Here is a 16218-nt window from a genome sequence, read left to right on the forward strand (position 1 = left end):
CACGCGTTCGTGCATGCGCGGGGCGCGCATGTGTGCGTGTGTTGAGCCTATATGCTGTTGTGCAATCTAACAAGTCGTCAGTATTGTGCTGAGGGGGTTTGTGAGCTTTCAGAGCAGATCCGGTGGAGAAGGAGGCGCACAGGCCGCTCACTCCCCCGGTATGGCGGATAACGCGCAGAAAGCTCCCGAGAACAGGTAGTATCCTTGAAAATACTGCAACTTTCAAGCGTTGTTTTTTTTTTTGTGGTTGTTGTTGTTTCTTTTTTTTTTTTTTACATGAACTATTAAGAGGAATGAGGAACGGTGAGGCTTCGTGGTATTCTGGAGGATTCCAGCCCTCTCTTTTTTTTTTTCTGTCATGCTATAGATTCTGTAGGTTGTGTAACAACGTTATTGTGCAAAGTTGCAGGACCTCCTTTGCTTTCACTGTCAGGATTGTTGCACTTTATCTTAAAGCGTTTTCACTGTAAAGAAGCAAAGTAACTTTTTTAAATTTTATTTTATTTTACCCTAGTTGCCTAAAAAATAAAATAAAAAGTCTGTTAGGATATTTTCTGCTTTTGGTTGATTAATAATCCCAGTTTAGAGTCTTTTCTTCTTCTTCTTCTTCTTTTCCTGAAAATGTGTTTAGTTATATTTTCAACATGATGGTTAATCATGAGATTGTAAGCAGTCTGTAACTCCCTGAAAGCTTGTGAGAGTGTGTGCCCCCCCCTACCCCACACCCCACCCTACACCCCCACCCCCCCGGGTTTCCAACCTCCCATTTCTCCACCAAAATTAGAATGCATGTCATTCACTGCAGAGAATAGTATGGGCCCACATGCTGGGAAATTCCCATTCTCCCAGGGCGAGAGTAACCAATGCTGTTTAAAGTGAGGAAGTTCATTTAACTCCACAACTGAAAAGTGATATAGGTAATCTGTAACATCCTAACCTTTTTTTTTTTTTTTTCTTTCTTTCTTTCTTTCTTTCTGGTTTTCTTTCCCCACAGAAGTGTGATTACATTAATGTGCACATTATTAGCAGGGATGTGAGGGAGGGAGGAAAACTTTAAAGGCCAGTTTTCCTCTGCAGGATTCCAGTGTAGTTTCTACATTTGATCCAAATGAGCAAATAAGAATTTATAGGTACATTACTATGAGTTGGGTTTTTTTTTTTTCATTTTATTTAATTTTTTCTGTAAGTGAATGGATTTTCAGAGCGGTGGGTGGTTGAGTCAGTATGTGCGGTGGAGGCTGATGGTGTCCATGTTGTTGTCCACTGCCCTTTTTCTGTTGCACTACTGGACACTGAGATGAGCAGTGCAATATTAAAAGGGCATTGGCTGATAAAACAGAGACCCACACTTCCCTTCACTGCCTTAACTCTTTAATCTGAATGTAGATCCACGAGGGTGTGTTTTTATTCACCCCCTCATTGTAAAGAAAAAAGAAAAGAAAAAAACCTCCCTTGTGAAGATACATTTGTAATTCAGAATTTTTTTAGGCCACATTCCACAGCCTTTATAAATCAGACGTAAAGAATGATCAACTTACATTTAAATTCCAGCAACAATTTCAACGTTTCACCCTCTGCCTCCTCGTGGGTTTTAATCCTGGCGAACTGGCACTGTTGCTAATTTAAATGTAATGTGAGTTTGGCAGTGAAGAATGGCTGTCCCCAATGTCCACGTGCTGACACATGCTGAGGTCAGCTGCTTTGACAATGTTGCACTACTGTACCATCCATTCTAGCAGTGCAATAGTATTGTCATAGCATTTGGCCTCAGCTCACACTAAAGCGGTGCTCAAGGGCTCATTTCAAACCAGTTTGTGTAGATGTGGGGCTGGTGACTGATAGCAGGTGGTGGCTGAGAGCAAAAAGGAAAGAAAGAAAGAAAGAAAAGCCCCCTTCCTAAACTGTTTACTCAGTGCTGTATTTACAGAGGGGACTGTACACACATGTGTAGGCTGACATGGTTCTTAAATGCACTTAGTTGGAATAGATTTTAAAGGAGGAAAACACTTTATTGGGTGACTTATTTTCCTACTTAAAGCAGACGCACTCTGGCTCTGAAGTCATCATTTACACACGTCAAAGCAGAATGTGGGTTTACGCTGAATTTAGGTTCTAAGTACATTCAGATCCGTCTTTCCTGTATTCACACTTTTCTTTTTCTTTTTTTTTTTTTAAAATTCTCCAGTTTGTCAGTGGAGTTTTGTTCTTGTTTTGTCATCACAGCAAACACCGAGCCTGTATGTATTGATGGTGGTAAAATGAGCAGATGATAAATGGAGAGCGAGGGTGTGTGTGTGTGTGTGTGTGTGTGTGTGTGTGTGTGTGTGTGTGTGTGTGTGTGTGTGTGTGTGTGTGTGTGTGTGTGTGTGTGTGTGTGTGTGTGTGTGTGTGTGTGTGTGTGTGTGTGTGTGGGTAGGGGGGTCGATGTGTGGCTCTGAGCATCCTCGGTGGTGGCAGGTCGATGGGGGGAGGGGCTGTTTGGGAGGAATGTAGGGAGCAGGGCCCTCTCACCCCCTTGCGTTTTTGCCTTCTCCTCTTTCTCTCTTTCTTTGCGTGTTGAGATTAGGTGTCACTCTGTGTGTGTGTGTGTGTGTGTGTGTGTGTGTGTGTGTGTGTGTGTGTGTGTGTGTGTGTGTGTGTGTGTGTGTGTGTGTGTGTGTGTGTGTGTGTGTGTGTGTGTGTGTGTGTGTGTGTGTGTGTGTGTGTGTGTGTGTGTGTTTCTGTTTGTGTGCACGCCTCGTGCTTGAACCCTAAAGTAAGGGAGCAAGGAAGTTTGTTTGTTTTGATGACTGTCAGCAGAGCTTCTTTGGTGGAAATGTTTAACCACAGTCCAGTCGCTGTTACAAGCTGCCGCAGAAGGACGCGAGCAGTCATTATTAAAAACAGACAGGAAGCATATTTTTGGGGCACAGTTTGCCCCCGCTGCAGTGAGAGGTTTCAGGTGTAGCAGAGCCAGTCGCATTCAGTCTGACCGGCTTTAAAAATTTTTTTTAAAACAATTCTAATATTTCCCAACTTTTAGAATAAGTGAATCCGATGTTAAAAAATAATAATAATTAGAAAAGTGCTTTTAATGTGACGGCAGTCTGAAGGAGACCTCAGTCGCTTGACTGTGTGAAATTCTCCCTGAGTAAAGAACGTGACTTGTTTAGGCTTGCTTGCAATGCTTGCTGGGAAATCCTGGAATGTGTGGAATGGGGGACGGTGGTGCTTCTGCAGTTATCTGACTGCAAAGAGCAGCGAGTGTCCTGCAAGCGAAAGCCGACATGTCAGCGGTGCTCTGTGAATCACCGGCTGCCGATTAAACGGGTCGGAATACAGGCTAATGAGGAAAAGACATCTGCTTTGCATTAATTGCACAAACACAGCAGACTGAGAAAAGTCGCAGGACAAATGGTTTGCTTTTTGTCCTTTATTTATGGGACTGCTGTTCGTAGGGGGGGAATGTGGCTCACCCTGCCTGCTCTTAATGAAGAAACAATTCTTAACCAAAGAAATCCTTCTTTCTTTTGTTTTTTTTAAATAACATGTCACACTTTACTGTTTACTTATAAGCCGATTGTCTTTTCAATCACTTCTTTGTAATGGTTCATAAAACATTTCTGTTTTAAAACTGCTGTGATGATCATCTTTTCTCTCAATAAAACCAATTAAAATAGAAGTTGTTTTCTTTGTCTTCATTTTCTCGAGTTAAAAAAACACATCTAAGATTGGATATTTGATTAGAACCAGTTGATACAACCGTGAATCTACAGTTTATTAAAGGAGGAAAAAAAGAATTTCTCAAGACAATGTAGAACCTTTGCAGTTTACCTTCAAAATTTAGAAGCAGACAGTTTATATCAAGTGTGAAAATGTTTTGCTTTATTTCAAAGTGCAATGATCAGATTTTGTCCTTAGTTCATTTAGCGACTTTTTAAATCATTTTTAAGGTTGTCGTTGTGTAAGTATACATGTATATGCTCCTATAAACCTGCAGCTAATATTAGTTCAAGAACAGAACATTAAGATTGAGAAGAAATGACAAATTATTCCCAAAGGTGTGTCAAGTTTGAAATATACTGTTTATGATACAAGTTCCTCAAACATTTTATTGATGATCTGTCCCCACAAAAAAGTATTAAATTTAAACATTTTGGTGGGAAAAAAAAAAAAGAGATTTGAAGCTTCATATTTAGTGTGAAAGCAAAACTACTTATTTGTGTCAAAAATAAGACAAGGATTGTTTTGTAATAACTATATTGTAAATATGTGACATAAGTATTATCAAGAACACATGTGTCTTTATTAATAATCCTCCAGAGGATAGATAAACTGACTTTGTGCTCGCTGAGGCGTAGAAAGCTGCACAAAACAGCAACACAGTGCAATGAAAGTCTTTGGAGTCTGAGTTCATGTACATGAGAGTGTAATTTGGCATAAAACCGATTAAATGAGTGTGAATCAGGCCCGTGGCCAAACACATCGGGACTGAAATGTAAAACTGAATGTGAAGCTGCTCAGGTGTTTGAATGGTGTTGATGTTACGCGTCGGGTTTCTCTATCAGGACCTCAACGTTGTCATTTTAGTATTTCATTTCTACACCGCAGACATGTCTAATGACATGGTCGGTTTATGGGTTGTTATTCAAAGACTCAGGTTCATCCGTCATCTTAGAAGGTTAGAAATCTAAAAGGTGTGGTCAGGTAGAGAGCCGGTGTGATTTTAAATCCAAACGATTAAGATCTTTACTCCATGTGTAGTATTTACTGGACAGTGTCATTGTCCCAAGTGTCACCATTATTCCAGCTTGATTCATATCAGAGAGAAATGCAAATAGAAAGAAAGGAACAAAAACAAAACCTTTCGTTTGTAGCAAACATTCCTTCCAATATCCTCATTCTGCATTCTTCTTCCAGCCAGCATCAGGATGTTAAAAGCCGTGTCTACTACGCTGCAGATCGCAGCACTTGTTTGCAGACTAAATATCCCCAGCAGGGCCCGGGACATTTGTGACATTTGAAATGTAAAAAATGTCTTCCCTTCAGCTTGTCAGGAGACAAATGAGGATACATGGCTGCAGCAAAGTGTCTCCACACAGACAGAAAGCAGATCAAACTCACTTTCAAGCGCCGCATTGGGTTTTTTTCTTGAACCAATAGTGGTGGTTTAATGCCATCCAAAGGACATGGGCTGCGGTGCAGACTCCACTGCTGACCTGGACATCATTATTCACCACTGAATGAATAATGACTAAATAAAAGTTTAATCCCATGTCAGGCATGCGACTATTATTGGCAACACACTTTTTTTTTTTCTTTCTTACTAATGGTTGATGACAGTCATGAATTAAATAGTTTTTGTTGGCTTTTGTTTGAGTAAAATGTCAATCATTTCAGAAAAGAATAGAACAGGTGTAATCAAAAGGTTTTTTTTACAAAAAGAAATCTAATTTATTAAAATCAGAAATGTTGTGTAAATAGCACACAAGGGACCTCATAATTGAAATAACATGTCTCTGTCCAGATTTCTACTATCAGTGTGTTTCAGTGACTCTCCCATCGAGAGTTCAGGTTAAGCATGAGGGACTTTGTTTCAACAAACATCAATGGGTGAAGGATGATGAGGTTGAATACAATGAAACAGGGCAGAGAGGATCAGAAACCAAACAGCTTCAGTACTACAGAGGAGGGATGAAAGGTGAGAAAACAAAACACGACTCCGTGAGTTGGATGTATCAAGAAACCACAACAATAAATACAGGTGACCTGCGGACAATGGCGCGGGAAGTGCAAATGAAACCAAAATAGCCCCGATGCAAGAGATGAAATCATCAAGGAAACATTTGTGTGTGTTTATACAAGCAGAGGGAGCTGACGGCGTGAGTGAATCCACTCATATTTGATAGGAAAGAGCAAAACAATGCGGCTGCGCGTAGATACAGATCTGGAGGTGTTCACCGCAGCCCGTCTGAACACAAATTCACCAACAAACCTTTGATTTGTGTCCCTCAAGTACTATGAAGGTTTTTGGTTTGACTCACCTTTGTGGAGTTTGTTGCACACTTTTAACACAATAAAACAGATTCATTTGGTAAAGATTCAACTCAACTTAATTTATATAGCACCAAATACAACACCGTCATTTCTCGGTGCAGACAGAGTTAATGTGATTTCACTGAAGGCCTTATCGTCTTGACTTCAGAAGGTAGAAAGAGAAAACTGATGACATGTGTCCAGTTAAAGCAGTGTGAGGTTTGTTTCACTGAAATGAAGCACACCAGGTCTGAATCGGCATAAACAAGTGTGTGTGTTTTATTATCTGATGTTGTAAACGCTGGTTGATTCATCCTCGTGAAGGATAATAATATTACTCAGACTTCTTGCAACTTTCATAATAAGTGCAAAATTACTCAGTTTATACCAACAAGTCAAAATATGTTATATTGTTTGTATTGCTGTAGGTGATTACTGGCTGACAAAATAATATTGGCTGTATAGAGAAATATAAGACCGACAAGAATTTGTAACTTTATGCAGATAATTAAGGACATTTTTACTAATTTAATCCTAAATGACTGTGTTGATGAGGGGATTAAGCGCCACCCAGTGGACAAATACATTAGTGCAGAAATGTAAACCGAAAGGGTTAATTCATCCAAACGACACCTCATTACCAGCAGCACATTTACAACACTATACTAACTAATGTCAAGTTAATGTTCTACACTGTAGTTTGACTTTACGGATTTAATCAATTAAAGGTTTTACCCATTCAATATTTTTAATTAGTTTTTATAATGTATTTCTTCAGTAGCCACATATTTATCCTTCCAATTGTTTTGTGTTTGTATTTCACTGTTTGCCACCCTGAACTAGTTTTGTTTATTTGATGTAAATTGATATTTTATCTTTGTGTTTCATAAAACACAAGAATTAAATACTTCAAATTAAAGACATTTACGATTGAAATCTTTTAAAAAAAAATCTTTTTGAATCATTCTCAGTATACCCTAATATATTTGCAGAAACATTGCTTTGGGACAGAGGTCATGGAAAAAGATAAATCTGTAATAGATTCACGTGTAATGCATAATGTTTCTCAAAACAGTTTCATTCAAATTGTTTGCATAAATATCTAAACATCCCATTGAGATTCTTTAATTTCTGTTGGGACACGTCGTCATGACTTACAATGAATGTAGACTCCACCACTGCATGAATAGGAGGTTGAATCAGGTGAAGACCATGTATATAATAAACTGCATAATAAATATTCTCAGGGTCCATGTAAACACAATATCCCACATGGGACAACAAGCAGGATACTTCAGTGTAAGTTCAAGGCGATATCAGAAGCAGTGTTAGTATTCTATCCCCAAATCAAGAATAAATGTGGTTTGAAACCTTTCCGTCTTGAGTTTGAATCTTCTTTATAGGTTTTCTTATGGTGCATACCCAGAGTCCAAAAACATTTGGTTTAGGCCTTATTGCTGACTTTAAATTGGCTGTACGTGTAAATGTGAGAGTGGGATTCTGTTATTTGGTGTTTGCCTTGCGATGGACTCGTGGCCTATTCAAGATATACCCTGCCGTTGTCCGCAGTCCACTGGGATCAGCTCCAGGTGCCCCGAATTAGTTGTAGAAGAGGGATTGGTGGATGGAAGGACATTATAATGACAAATACGTAAACAAATATTAGGAGTTTATTAAAACGATTCTACTGAAGTTGCACAAAAAAAAGAAAAGAAAATCAAATTCTAAAAAAACTTCACACAAACTCGAAATCAATAATGCGCCACTTGATGTAAACACTAACTTCACTCATATATCCACTTCCCCTGAGATTCTGCTTCATTTAAATTCTCAGCATGGTGTAATAGAACTTTTTTTTTTTTAATATGTTTAAACGGTAGATGGCATACCAATACACATCCTGCAGGTGGAGCAGTGACTTGGTTTTTATTTTGGAAAGGATGTTCATCATGGCTGCACAGGAGCTGTCACACCTCCAAACAGTCCCTTTCATCAGCGGTAACTGCTCCCCAGAAGAAGAAAAAGATTCCCCTCCATGTTTTACGGTCCCACATGCAGCCTTTTGGCACTGCAAGATGGAAGCATGTCGAACATTTAACTTCTCTTATGAACAAAAATTGGGATTAAAAAAAGCAAACGTCTCACATTTCACGACATACAACCTCAGTAAATCTAGCGGGTGTGGTTGGTGACAGTATTTTCTGATGAAGCAAACTCCACAGAGTTTTCAGTAATGGCCTCGTGGGGCATCTGAGGGAGAGCAGAGTGACGCATGTTAGTGAGGGAGCGCGCTGTGAGCATGTATTGGATGGACAGAAGGCCGAGGAGTGACTGACCAGCACAGGAGGAGCCATGAAGAGGTAATTGAAGGGGTAGCGCAGCAGGTTGATGCAGGTGGAGGAGTAGAGGTCGGCGTAGCGCATCAGCTGGCTGGCGAACAGCGTCTGTCTGGAGCCGCTGCGCAGGAGGCTGCCCATCTGGCCGTAGGACATGTCCATCCTGTATGTCAGCACCTGCAGACATCCCAGCCCAGAAAACCCACAGTGGCTTTTTAGATTACACCCTCCTTCTGGTTGGAGTAGCAAGGAATGATCCTGTTTGCTATCATTGTATTTTAGGATCTGGCCAGGTTTCGCATGTAGCACAATAAATAAAAACTTACAAACAAAATGATATGCTGTCGCGTTTGGCTGTGTGCATCATATTTTCTTAATGGGATTTGAGCCGGTAGGAAAATATGCACAATGGAACCTTATTTTGAAGAGCCGCCATGTTTTCTCTAAAACTAAAAACTAAAAAATGTTAAATCCATTGAGGACTGAGACACTATCAGGACACATCCAGTGCAGCTACGATTAAGAGGAGGCTTCACTCAGAGTATGGCTCAGTTGTCTGTTTGCTTTCATGCTCTTCCAAGTTCAAAGCGGCAACTTGTGGCCGTAACTTTTTCAATTCTGGAAAAATAATTCGATTCAAATGGTGTCAACAGAGTCTTCTTTCTGTTAGACTGACCTTCATTCTCGTCTGAATGGAGATGATGTCTGGAGAGTCTTGACTGCCCCGGTGCCTTCACACAACACAAACACAAACATTAACAGCTACTTCAACACTCATCGAACTCTGTCCCTGAGAAGAAGAAAGCTTTATTGACATTTTACTGAAATGGCACAACATGATTCGCTGTGCAACGGCTGAAAGAACGCGACATGCACACTTTCTCAACTACTCGTCGACAAAAGCAGAGACTCGGCCAATCGCGTGGCAGCAACTCAAGGATTTCTGAGATGTAGGTGAAGTGAAAACAGGGTGGACTGAGTTTTTCCACAAACTGCTGATCTACTGGGAGGTTCATGCACATCTATTCGTGGGATTCACAGAGAATGGTCAGAAAAAGAAGAACTATCCAGCGGGCAGCGGCTCCCTGGGCCAAAACGCCTCACTGAGATTAGAGGACTAACAGGAACTGAAATAACCATTATATTTATAGTCATTATAATCAAGGAAAGCAGTGGGCCACCTCTGAACGCACAACACGCCACTGCTGCCAGCAAATAGCCGGAAACTGAACTGCAGTTCACACAGGCTCCGGGACATTGGAACAACATATGCACTCACTCTTCCACACACACATTCAGTAAATAGCAAATCAAAAGAAGATAAAAACATAACGAGAACACTTTTTTTGCACCACTGTGGTAATCATTTTGTGGCGTATAAATCACAGAATGAATAACTGATTGGGACATCAGTTGAGGCATCAGTCGTCCTATTTAATCATTATTGATTGTTTCAATTTAGGACGTAGAAACACTGTGGTAAAACAGTCAAACTACAAGATGACCTTGAAGACAAATCAGAGATCTACAGTTGCCTTCACTCAGTTTTAATGACCTCTTGTAGAGTCACAAATTAACCTCAGAGGCACGTTATTGGACGGGACGAGGAATCTGGAAAACCAGGAAGAAAACCTTCACATTTACAGGGAGAACATGAAAACTCAAAACGGAAATACCAGGACTATTCTTACCGCTATGATACTGTGTGCGAGCGTACTCCATTCTACTAAACGCAGATAAATTTCATAGCAAGGTATGATTGAAATGCTGTCATGCTGCATTTTATAAATACCCTTCAAATACCTAAGTAGGATTTATGATATTGTAAGACAGACGGACTCACTTGTGTATTTCAGCCAGATAGACATCAAGAAGTTTCAGCTCCTCAAAGATGCCTGAAAAACCAAAGCAGTCATGAAAAATTGGAAAGCCTTCGAATATGACAAAAAATAAAAATAAATAGATAAAAAAGAAGGAGTATTCTAACTTTTCTTCTCCTCCCACAGCTGCAGCTCCTTGGAGAGCTCTGGAACGACCAGAAAAGTCTTCCAGCCCTGGCGCTTCTTGGATTTGAGGATGTCACCGAAAATGTGATCTCCCACGTAGAGAATGTCCTTCCCTTTGACGCTGAGCAAATCACAGATAATATCTGAGGATCCTGAAACACAAAATGGGCAAAGATAGACAAAAAATAAATAAAAATCATTATTATATACATTTAATTACAACATAGTTTCATGCAACCTTTACACATCTAGTATCTATCTATCTATCTATCTATCTATCTATCTATCTATCTATCTATCTATCTATCTATCTATCTATCTATCTATCTATCTATCTATCTATCTATCTATCTATCTATCTATCGTAAGGCATTTGCTGTTGTTGTAGGTGTGAGCGCAGGTGAAGCCACCAAATTAAAAGTGAAAGTTTTAAATGTCACCTCCAGAGTAAACTGTGCCGTGCTGGAGGTCTCCGGTGTACGTCCCAATCCGAAGCTTTCCCGTGTTCTGCACCAAAAACAACACATGTCAATATAAAACTTCTTGTAGCTTAGCACGGGTTTTTTTGTTTTTTAACAATCTGTATATGGACACATGTTCTTCTTTTTTCCATACCGTGTCCACTTGTCTCAGTACAGTCCCTTCTGCAAAGAAGAGCGGCTTTCTGGTGTCTACCACAATGAGGTCGAAGTAGTTGCGCCAGGGCATTTTCGGATTACCAGGCTGAAGGGAGGAACAATGATTTATTTTTAATTTTTTAATCACAGGAATTGTCCTTGGTGAACTTTTATAAATAATTCAGATTAAAGTATGAAATGCTTTACCCTGATGCTACTTTCTAGGAGGTATTTCATTATGGCCTTGGTGAAGAAGAGAGAACATGCCGTTATAATGAGAGGTCTTTTCAAACATTTCCACTTCAGTTGCATTTATCCTCGGGAGACTTCAGTTATGCTACGATGGAGGTGTATGGACTTACCTCAGTGTAGTTGAAGTCACTATTTGTGGCAAGGAAGACCTTTGCCACTTCTCTTATCCGTTTCAAGAGCACAGGAAGGTCTGGCTACAAAAAAAAAAAAATTAAAAAAAATAATCAATATTGTGTTTAGTATTTCAGTCAGCTACAGTAAATCTAGATGCATTTTTCTCATTTTACTTACATCTTTGTTGACAAATTTATCCAAATTTTTGATGGTTCGATCTTTCAGGATTCCCTATGCAAAACATTACAAGCAATCCGACTGTTATTATGCAGACAGCCAAACACGCCGGCCTCATTGTTTCATTAGAAAGCTTCAGAATGCAGACTGAGCTTGTGAACTCACTGTGTCGTGGATGAAGTCCATCGCATCTCGAACATCCTGGAACATGCTTCTGAAGGACATGAGGAGGTCACCGTGCTGGTAACCTTCCTGCAGGCTGGAGGAGGTTATTTAGATTTATATTCACACAGATTTGGACGTGGCAATATGTGTATGTGTGCAATTAGATTTGTGTAAAGGCTCAGGGGAGCCTCTGAACTTTGATACTCTGTGGTGACAGAAATGTGTCTATAACTCTGGGCTCACTTTTGTCAAGATACATCCTGTTCATGTTCTGCAGTCTTTTGTTTGTAATCTCTAAGCTCTACTGCAAAGAGTTATGAAGTTAGTATTGCTAATGCACCACAAAAGGCAAGCACCATAATAAGCCCAAATAAGTCTCATTATAGACCCACAGACATTTTAAGTCACGGACACAGACACTTTCTCTCTCCAAGCGCATTAATAAGTCATTTTTGCTGCTCCACGGTATATAATTCATTATTTCTGGTGCCTCGCATTTAAAATCTTGTCAGAAGTTTTGGAGAAAAAAAAAGCTACAACACCGCCCCCTTCTGGCAGTCTATGCTAATTGCCAACTGCGGTATCTCCCTCTTGCTGAAAGTTGTTTGCTTGAAACACAATATGCACTTTTTTTTCTTTACTTTTTTTTTAAACAAAGAAATGATAACCTTTAATTGTGGCTATACTTTAATAAAACAATAACTGAGAGAGGGGGACACCCATCTGCTGTACAGAAAGAGTAATTCTTCCATTATATAAAAATGAACAGTTTGGAAAACTAATGTGGTGTGGGTTTTTATTTGTGTTTGTTTTTATTCTTCTTTAAGCTCTTGTTATGTCACTTTACTGTATTGTATCTTATTCTAGACACTTCCTTGAGGAAAGCACACATTAAAAAGACGAATAAAAGTCTGGTGTTGAATCACTTGGTTGGGGTAAGTAGTGAGTGGAATGGCCAACCTCATGAGTAAAAATCCAATATGTTCACTCACCTTCTGTATCGGGTGCAGCGAGTGAAGAAGTCGACCAGGCAGGCGTAGAGATAAGTCTCTGCAGGGTGCGTGGAAACAGTTAATCATATACTAAAGTTAAAAACAAAGGTTTTTCAAGCTGAGAACAAATTCCAAAGTGAGACTTTCAAATTTCTCATTTGAAGAACTCTTGTCTATTTCACAAAAGAACAAACGCACAACATTAAATACCTGAGAGATTGAAAAGAGTGTTGAGGATGTAGAATCGATCCGTGTCGTCTCTCTGGATGAACTTGTTGGGGTAGTAATTCTGAATTTGTTGGCTGAGAAACAAAACCACATGTCACTGATTCAAACAGACAAATGACACAAATCTAGAAAAAGAAAAAAAAAAAAAAAGATGCGTCGGTTAAATCTGGATCGTTAGGCTATAAATAGTCTGCTGGAGGTTTCGTGAGTCTACAAACGTACAGATTCAACTGCTGCTGTTGTTTGTAACCGGAAAGAAGCAAAAGCACGTAAAGTGTGAAAATCTCACCCTGCACTTATTGCTTTTTTTTGATTGTTCACGGATGAGCATGTCACCCCACACACACACACACCCACAAAAAAAGAAAATGGACAATCAGCATCACCTCAATTTCAACAGATAAAAGTCCTGAGTGCAAGTGTTAAAAAATGCTGATGCGGAAAAAACACTTAGATATACACTCATGAACGAAACACTTTTCAGTTAAGTACCTGAGTAGTATTATGAATGAAACTGCATACTATCCATGCTGCTCTTATTTCTGTTATTTTACCTATTTGTATTTACATGTTTGTTTGTTTACCTATTTATGTATTAACATACCGTTTTGCTCGGTTGGATTTGGGTCAAGCTGCTCTCTGTGTGCTTCTCTTGGCTCAACTCCAGAAGCTCATCAATGTGTTCATTATATAAAGAGCATGAACTAATATCTCTTTACCCTTTGAGGAAGCGGAAGCCGTGAGTGCAGACCAAAACGTTCCCGTTTGAATCCACCTTCAGGAGGTTTCCATAACTGGTGTCAACAACTAATCCGCTGTAATGAGAGGTTGCAACGGGTAAACAAAGTTACTGGCACCTGGTGTGGATTGAATTAAAAAAGACACGGTGAAAGACGTAAATACAGACTGACCGAGTGGCGAAACTGGGGTCATACGTGTAGCGGAGAATCTCATGAGGGTATCCAATAGAAACCATCCTGTCTCTTAACAGCTCAAACCCCAGGCTCTCGTAATCAGGAGACTTATACACTGCGGCACAAAGAAAACAATCAGTACACAACTACTAAATCTTGTGCAGTACAGTTAACCTCTGACTCAGGGAGCTCTTTTATAATGTGACGGCTTTACTCACACGCCAGTGTGTAGTCCATGTCGAAGCCATAGCACTGGATGCTTTCCAGACTTACACTCCGGGTCACAAACACCCTGCGATCAGACAGACGTGCAGACAAGACGAGACAATTTTGACAGCTTTAGTCTCAAAATGACTCAAAATGTGAGTTTACGCTCTTTCTCAGCTTTTCAGCATCACCTGTTGAAATGACAAGACCTTTCCAAGATGTGTTGGTTTTGTTATGTTCTCTCTCATTTTCTTTTTTTTTCCCAGCGCAGGAGCATTTGAAAGACTGTTTGTCTTCACCTTACTTTTCACCTTCTGTGACCTCACTCTACTTGTTCTTGTCTCGGGAGATAATTTCCTGCTGTCACACTGTTCTCAGTGGGGGTGGAGCAGGGTGGAGCCTCAAGATGTTATCGTCTCAATGCTGTCTTCAGCTCTACTTCAAAGGACATTTCCAAAAGAAGATCCTTCTTTTTTTTTTTTTTTATCAAATCAATAGTGTAACTGCACATGGCTTGCTCTATCACTCACTCACACATGATCTTTTTTTTTTTTAATGTGAGACATGAGGTCCTATATGCAGAAACCTCCAGTCTGTGTTGTCTCGAACTCTCCATAACAGCTTGTACATATACTGCTGCTGTAAATGATTGACCTGCAAGTTCCTGTTACGTGAAATGTGTCGCTGCCTTTCTCACTGATGAGATCAATTCAGCAAACAGAAAGTGGCGGGCGGGGGGGGGGGGGGGGGGGGGGGGGGGGGGGCACTTCAGTGTCTCCTGGTTTAGAGATTCAGTGATGTTGTGCAAAAGTAAGGATAAATCAGTTAAGAAGTGTTAGAAAGCATTTTAATTTGTGGGAAGAACATTTTTTACTGACTGATTTACAGTATTAATACGTAGATATTGGTTTATCGGGAGTTACAGATACAGAAATAAGCAATTTACTGACAAAATGCTGCTCAATAGAGAATAAAAGAAACCTGAACAAAACCTGAACATGAAAAAGTTTATGATTTCTATTAAAATGACTTATAATGTACTCATTTTCAAGTACTGCTGTTAAAAAATAATCACAATAAAGAATCTCCCTTAAAAAAAATGACTTTTCATTATATTAAATTTTTGTTTAATATTAGTCTTTATTCAGTGTGTCTGTATAAAATAGCTTTGAAATAATGACGTTATTGGTTAGAAAACTTCAGAATAAAAGGCTCTAATATTAATTCAAACTGTTAATTAAACACAGTTAGGATTAAAAATGTTGTTAAAACGCAGCAGAGCAGAATATGTGATGTGGATTGTACTAAAATATGAATACAATTTGTTTTATTTATCTATACTTGGAAAATACTATCTAAACTACAGGGCCATTTAAATATGGGTAAACGAACATTTATATAGTCCTGTCAGTGTCTTTGGATCTGTTTGCATGTCTGTGATGTTTGGACTCACTTCTGGTCAATGTCTCTCTTGGGTTTGGGCTCCTCACAGGAGATGCTGGCCTCTGTGTCCATCGCGTGCGTCGGCAGGAAGCAGCTGCAGTTCAGCTCCAGTCACGAGCTTCTCATTCACTCACAGCCGTCGGTCATTGGACGCAACTTTAAAGGGACAAATTCATACACGTTTCGAGGGTGTGGCCATCACTGTTTTTGTTTTGGGTTTTTTGTTTTTTTGCGGGACCCCCCGGTCGTGCGCAAGCAGGAGCTCCTCCTAAGCGTGTCCTTAAACTGCGCGTCCAGTTTGCGCTCTGCTGCGCGTCTGACGTGCCGATTATCTTATCAGAGGCGCACACGCGCGTCCTGCGGCCGCACGTCTGCGTAGCTGGAGGGAGTTTCCCCCCCCCCCCTGATGCCTGTCAGCCCCAACTTCTAAACATCTTTCACTGAATTGATCGTTTTCAGATGTTTGATTTATGAACCTCTGGGACCTCTGAGCGGTTTCTGGTGCCCACAGCACCAGAAGTACACAAGTAAATAAACAACAACAACAACCATCCTGCCTCGTGGAAAACACCAACATTGTAATAGTCATAGTCATAGTTTTGTCATAGTTTTACATTAACAGTTAACTTGGCGACCTTTTACACATTTCCTGACCCTCGTGTTGAAACAATCATATTTTGGTTACAAATTCACAAAAATATTAACTGCTGTTGCTATCATTATTTCTAATCTGTCATGTTAACTGAAGAAAA

At 39.9% G+C, this 16218-nt stretch overlaps 1 protein-coding gene across 1 annotated transcript; it reads right to left on the reverse strand.

The window, feature by feature from the left end:
- Positions 1 to 5570: 5570 nt before the first annotated feature.
- Positions 5571 to 15780, reverse strand: nt5c2l1 (5'-nucleotidase, cytosolic II, like 1). The gene is made up of 17 exons (XM_080476570.1): positions 15477 to 15780; positions 14035 to 14108; positions 13814 to 13931; positions 13622 to 13717; positions 12885 to 12976; positions 12675 to 12732; positions 11683 to 11776; positions 11518 to 11571; positions 11337 to 11420; positions 11182 to 11217; positions 10973 to 11080; positions 10798 to 10864; positions 10339 to 10509; positions 10195 to 10246; positions 9028 to 9082; positions 8352 to 8528; positions 5571 to 8265 (listed from the first exon to the last, which is right to left on the reverse strand). Exons 1-17 carry the CDS (start codon positions 15536 to 15538, stop codon positions 8188 to 8190), a joined length of 1476 nt encoding a protein of 491 aa, XP_080332696.1. The 5' UTR covers positions 15539 to 15780; the 3' UTR covers positions 5571 to 8187.
- Positions 15781 to 16218: the final 438 nt, after the last annotated feature.

This window comes from Lipophrys pholis (assembly GCF_963383615.2).
Source record: "Lipophrys pholis genome assembly, chromosome: 12".
NCBI classification, from domain to species: domain Eukaryota; kingdom Metazoa; phylum Chordata; class Actinopteri; order Blenniiformes; family Blenniidae; genus Lipophrys; species Lipophrys pholis.